This window comes from Mus pahari, chromosome 7, assembly GCF_900095145.1.
Source record: "Mus pahari chromosome 7, PAHARI_EIJ_v1.1, whole genome shotgun sequence".
NCBI classification, from domain to species: Eukaryota; Metazoa; Chordata; class Mammalia; order Rodentia; family Muridae; genus Mus; species Mus pahari.
Window position 1 is genome coordinate 108,217,493 of NC_034596.1, and position 6,497 is coordinate 108,223,989.

Consider the following 6,497-nt stretch of genomic DNA (forward strand, 5'->3'; position numbering starts at 1 on the left):
GTAAATTGTTTATATATTATAGAATTAAATGTATATACCATCATTAATCTGTAGCTCTATGTTGTTTCTGATTAAAAAGAACATTATGTCATGCAAAAAAAAAAAAAAAAAAAAAAAAAAAAAAAAAGAAATGGTTTGTGTGGTACCTGAATTCAAAGATGTTCTATTTATAATATCCTCAACTGTTCCTTTTTAAAAATTTTTATTAGACATTTTCTATATTTACTTTTCAAATGTTATCCCCTTTCTTATTTTCCCGTCTGAAAATCACCTCCTCTATAGCTTCTGCCACCCCCAGCTCACCAACCCAACCACTCCTGCTTCCTGGCCCTGGCATTCCCCTATACTCGGCATAGAACCTTCACAAGACCAAGGGACTCTCCTCCCATTGTGCCTGACTAGTCCATCCTCTGCTACATAGGCAGCTAAAGCCATGACTCCAACCATGTGCTTGCTTTGATTGTTGGTTTAATCTCTGGGTGTTCTGGGGGTACTGGTTAGTTCCTATTGTTGTTCTTCCTAGGGGGCTGCAAAACCTTTCAACTCCTTGGGTACTTTCTCTATCTCTTTAATTGGGGATTCTGAGCTCTGTCCAATGGATGGCTGTGAGCATCCACTAATATTTTTGTCAGGCACTGGCAGCAGCTCTCAGGAGAGAGCGATATCAGCCTCCTGTGAGCAAGCTCTTTTTGACATCCACAATAGTGTCAGGGTTTGGTGGTTGCATTTGGGATGGATTCCCAGGTGGGGCTGGTGCCCTTCCTTGTTACAGAGTCAGAGGGCTCAACCAGACACAGAAATATAAAAGGTTTTCTGAATACTAGAAATTACCATGTATGAGTAGAGAATAAGGAATTTCTCACTTTGTTCTGAGTCTACTACCAACACATGAAAGAAGCACATTGTAGTCGACTAAATGATTTGTATTAGAATGGATGAGCTTGAGACAGAAACAGCCATTTCTTTACTCGAATGCTGACTTGTTCAGTTACATGATGCCCACTCCAGATGGTGGAGGAAGGAAAGAGAATACTGAGAAAGTGGTCTCACCTGCCCAGATCCCTATAAATAATAGCCCCTGTTTATGGATTCGATGTCCACTGTGCTCCCCCTGCTGGTACTGAGAGCTCCTGCAGGTAAGTTTGTGTCTAGACTCACAATGAAGACTTCTCACTGTGCCTGTGCAGTAATAAATTCCAGTGTCTTCAGCCCTTAAGTTGTTCATTTGCAGGTAGACACTACTTTTCGAATCATCTCTTGAGATGGTGAACCTCCCTTTCACAGACTCAACATAATATGTTGCATAATTATTAGATTTCAATCTAATTTCAGCAACCCACTCCAGCCCCTTCTCTGGAGACTGGCGAACCCATTGCATCCAGTAGTTAGTGAAAGTAAATCCAGAGGTAACACAAGAGAGTTTCATGGACCTTCCAGGTTGCACCAAGCCTCCACCAGACTCCTCCAGCTTCACCTCACTCTGGACCCCTGCAAACACAGAGAATCCTCTCAGTAACCCATCAAAATATTTAGTGTCCCCCTCACTCCCGTCCACTCACACACTCAATATCACTCCCATCTGTGAATTACCTTTTAAAAGAAAAACAATTAAAGCACAGCTGAGTCTCAAGTCCATGGTGAATGTTCTGTGTCCGTGTTGGTCACTGAAGGGAAAGACTTGTGAGTCCAGAGTTAGATGCCCAGAGCTTCAGGGTCAGGGCTGGTATTCATAATCAAAGGGAAATATGATTTGCATTTCTGTGTGCTATATCAGGAGCTCAGGGCGGGAGCCTTAGAAGACTCAAATAATAATGCAGATAGATATCTTAGAAATAGTAAAGGCTGAAGTGGCATTACAACATTTACTATGTTGTATCATTTACTATGCTGGGATTTTACCACAGTTGATTTTGTGTATGCCCAAGCCCTGTGTTTATTCGCAGCACTTTATGGATATGTAAGCAGTAGACACAAGAAAATTATATTTGTGTCATGCATGTGCTATGTGAAGTGTGTCTCTAAAAAGAAAATAAGAAGATAGAAAAATAAAAGAACTTTTATTTAGTGTATAATTCCAGTTACATATAATAATATAAATTTGCACTCTTGCTTTATTGTGCTTTGTAAATGCAAACTCTTGCTGTCTTGGCAAAAACATAAAACAAGTTCATAGGGAAGTTAGACAAGAAAATATTTAAATGTTATAATTTAGGGAGAGTTTTAAAAGTGTCACTGAATAATGGATGCATTAAATTGAAGTAGCCAAATGTGTTGGAAGTCTTATCTGAGTGTTAAAGTACAGCATGTATAAAGCTCAATATTTAATCATAGACCTTCATAAAATAAATGTAATTTTTTCTTGAGATTAAATCTTAATTAAATCTGCATACACACTAAAGGTTTGTGTGTATGCCTTAGTTCCTCCACTGCTGAGCTTCCCAACCACCATACAGGCCACTGCTTTTCCATCCCAAAGGCACATCTAGTTCTTTGTGATCTTCCTAATGCACCAGGTAAGGCTTTTTACAAATGCCATATACTTCTGTTCTGATGATCCTCAGGGGGTTGTCTTTCTCTCATGAACAACTATGTCTGCTTTTTCTCATAGAAAGGATCCACATGACTGCTTAGAAATTTACCTTTACTGTGCTATCAGGTAGTCCAGACCCTTTCCTCTCCCACAGCCTACAACCTTCCTGTGACCTCCTTCACCCTCCTTTCATGTTGACTTTCTCCTCCTGACACTGAAACACTTATCTACATGGGCTTCATTCTCTAAACTATTGCTTAGACACATTGCTCTCCCTTTCTCCATGGGACAACAACTATTGCTTCTAAGAGCTCACAGACTTCTTGGAGGTGCAAGTATCTTTCACCCATATACCTTTAAATATGCTTGCATCTTCCAAGCTATAAGAGGCCTTCTCCACGTCTTTTCTCATAGGACTTGTGTTTTCTGACTCTGATCAGTGCCACAAATAAAACCAGTGAGACTGTACTCAAATTAGTTCTGCCAAATTTGAAGAAGCATACAAGACAGAAAGGCATAAGATGACAAGCATTTAGTGTTCTGTTCCTTGGACAGTGTGTGTTTATGTAAAGAGCAAACCTGGATAACAGTTCCACTAAACGAAATAGTCATGTTTGCGTGACTTAGTCACCGCCTGAACTGGTTACACATATACACATACAGATCAAAAATGATTCAAACAGGAGAAGCTAAGCAAACCATTTCAAATGTGTGACTCTCTAACCAAAATTGTAATTACAACTGATTCCTGTAAAATTGAGAATATCATTGCAAATTACCATGAAAATTTACAGTCTGAAAAGCTAGATAAACTGGAAAAAGAGAGAACCTCTAATATTATATTACTCACCAAAATTAAGTCTTCAAAGTATATATATAATGGAAAGAGATGAATTTTAAAGGAAATTGATGCTGTTCTTAAAATCCCAGGAACATAGGATGTCAGTATTGAATATGTCAGACTTCCAAGGAATATCTTTGTTAATTCTTCTTAACTTATTTCATATCATATGAAATAACAGATTACTTCCAAATTATTCCATGACTCCTGTATTATCTAGATACCAAATCTAGGAAAACACACTACAAAGAAGAAAACTGCATTTTGAGTGATTTGATGAATATAGATACAAAAAATTCCTAACAAATTGATTGCAATTCGGCTTCAGGAACCCATTAAAGAGATGTCATCCTATATCCAGGTTGGCTTTTTGTAGAAAGGCAAGATTGATTTTATATATATATATATATATATATATATATATATATATATATATATATATAACATATTTTTATGTAACATATTTTTTCCATTTATAGAGAAAATACAGTTGGAAGATTTCAACACATCTTCATGAAAAAAATATCTGGAGTCTTTGAACTGGTGAAATGAACCTCAAATAGTCAAGCCTATTTAGAACATGATTATGACTAGAGTCACCCTCAAAGAATCCTGTGCATTTCCATTACGCTAGTTTTATAACTCATTACATAGATTCCCATGATTCCAGTTGTCTCTCCCATTAGACCCATAGTCTGTCCTCCCCCACCATGCCACACCCAATCCCTCCTTTTCCCACTCCCACCTTTCAAACCCTTCCTTATGTCTACCTGCAATACCTATTCTATTTCCCTTTCCAAGTGAGAGTTCTCCTTATTGCTCAGATTCTCTGCGTAGGTGGATGATAGCATGGTTGTCCTATACTTCATGGATATTATTTACTTACAAATTAGCAAGTCCCTTGTAGGGTTATGGGGATTCCTCATTTGCTCTGCCACAAGGCTTGGAAGCTCAGGGAAAAGAATTAGGGCAGTGACTGTGATTACCACACACTGTTACTGAGCTGGTCTTCGGCCAAACGGAAGAGCCAGGACATGACTCATGGGGTGGGGAAGCACAATCTGAGTTGTTTGACAGGTAGAGCTGACTTATGGATCTCTGGGCTTGTAAAGAGACCATACCCCACTACTCATTGCAGGATTGAGGTTAAATACATTTTGTAGGGAGGAGAGTCTAGGAAGTAGAGTTTATTGACTCATTCCTCCAGGCCTTTAGGTACTTCATTAAAATGGAGATCCGCCTTGAGCCTACATGACCACTGGTAACATGCTCTACATGTGGAGGGGTTTGTGGTGTTGCCCTTACATGACTGAAGGCCTCAGATCTATGGGGAGCTGCTGCTAGTAAGAGGGAATCGTGCCCAGGAGCCGGGCAAAGCGTCTACAGGATCACCTGGGTTTGAGCCTCAGCTCTACAGGAAAATGGTGACCTTTCACGGTCCCACAGTACCATGCTTGTTGTTCTAGGTCTGGGTTATTTCACCCATGATATTTTCTAGTCACATCCCATTTGACTGCACATGTGTAAATGTACCACATTTTATTTATCTATTCATTAGCTGAGGACCATGTAGGTAGTCTCCAGTGTCTATCTATTACAGATGAAATCCCTATGGACACAGTTGAGCATGTGTTCTTGGATTATGGTAGAGCTGTCTTTGGATATATGCTAAAGCATGGTATAGATTAGTCTTAAGGATTCCTACTTTTCTGAGACAGCACCATGTTGTTTTCCATTGTGGATATAAAAATTTGCAGTCTGATCAGCAGTGGAGGAATGTTCCTTTGGCCAGTATAATCTGTCATGTGTGTTTTAGATCTTAGCCATTCCAATAGGGGTAATATGCAATCAAATTGCAGAGTAGTTTTTATTTGCATTTTCCTGATGGCTAGGGTTGTTTAACCTCTCTTTTTCATCCATTTGGGCTTCACTGTTTAGAATTCTCTTTTAGATCTGCACCCATATTTCTTTATAAATTTATTTATTTATTCAACAGTAAACAGGTCCTCTCCCTGTCTCCCAATCCCACTCTTATGAGTCCTTCCTCCCGTTGGGACCTCCTACTTTCCTCAGAGAAGGGGAAGACCTCTGTGGGTATCACCCAACCCTGGGACATCCAGTTGCAATACATTCTCTCATACAGAAAAAAATAAGGCTGTCCAGTTAGGACAAGGGAAGCTAATGGCAGACAACACAGTCAGAGAGACTCCACTCCATTTGTTAGGAGATCCTCTTCAAGATCAAGCTTCATGTCTGCTATAGTGTAGGGGTCCTAGATCCAGCTACTATATAGTTTTTGATTGCTGGAACTGTTTCTGCGAGCTCACACTGGCCCAGGTTATTTGATTCTGTAGTTCTTCTTATGGTGTTCTTCACTCCTCTGGCTTGATCAATTCAGTCACTTACTCTTCTGCAAGACACCCTCGTTTGGGCCTGGTGTTTAAATGTGTGTTTCTACATCTGTTTAAATCAGTTCCTTGGGGAAGTCTCACAGGAGTCAGTTGTGCTAGGCTTCCTTCTGGAAGATCAGCAGACTATCATTAACATTTGCAGGACTTTCTTCTCTCTCATATGATAGTTCTCAAGTTGGGGCTCTCATTGTTTGGTGATTCCCTTATTCTCTGCTTAATCTTTACCCTACACATCTTGTCTGCAGAAAAATTTTTACACTGAAGGGTTTTGTGAGTTTGTGGATGTCCTACCTCCCCTGGAAACACCACCTGTTTAGTGGTGGTGGCCAGTTCAGTCTATATCCACAGGTGCTAGGAATCTCAGGACCCCAGCTACTATGAGCTGCTAGGGTCACCTCATAGACTTCTGTGAGCTTCCATGTCCTAAGGTTCCAGCTAATCCCAGAGATGCAGTCCATCAATTTCTGTTCTCACCCCAAGACATCTTCCCCCCAAATATACACCTGATCCTTATCCTTATCCCTATCCCCCTTTTCACACTTTCTCATAAAAACTTGGCTCCCTCAATTTACCTCCAATGACGATTTTGTTTTCCCTTCTGTATGATAGTCATTCATCCTCCCTTAGGCTTTCCTCATGAGTTGGTTTCTTTGGGACTGCAGAATGTATTGTGGTTATCATTTATTTCATGGCTAATGTCTTCTTATAGTTCAGT

General features: G+C 39.8%; 1 gene segment (V, D, J or C); it reads right to left on the minus strand.

The window, feature by feature from the left end:
- Positions 1-988: 988 nt before the first annotated feature.
- On the minus strand, positions 989-1,636 carry LOC110324114. The segment is given in 2 exon segments: positions 989-1,488; positions 1,591-1,636. Coding segments are annotated over 2 exon segments (546 nt in total).
- Between the last annotated feature and the right edge of the window lie 4,861 nt (positions 1,637-6,497).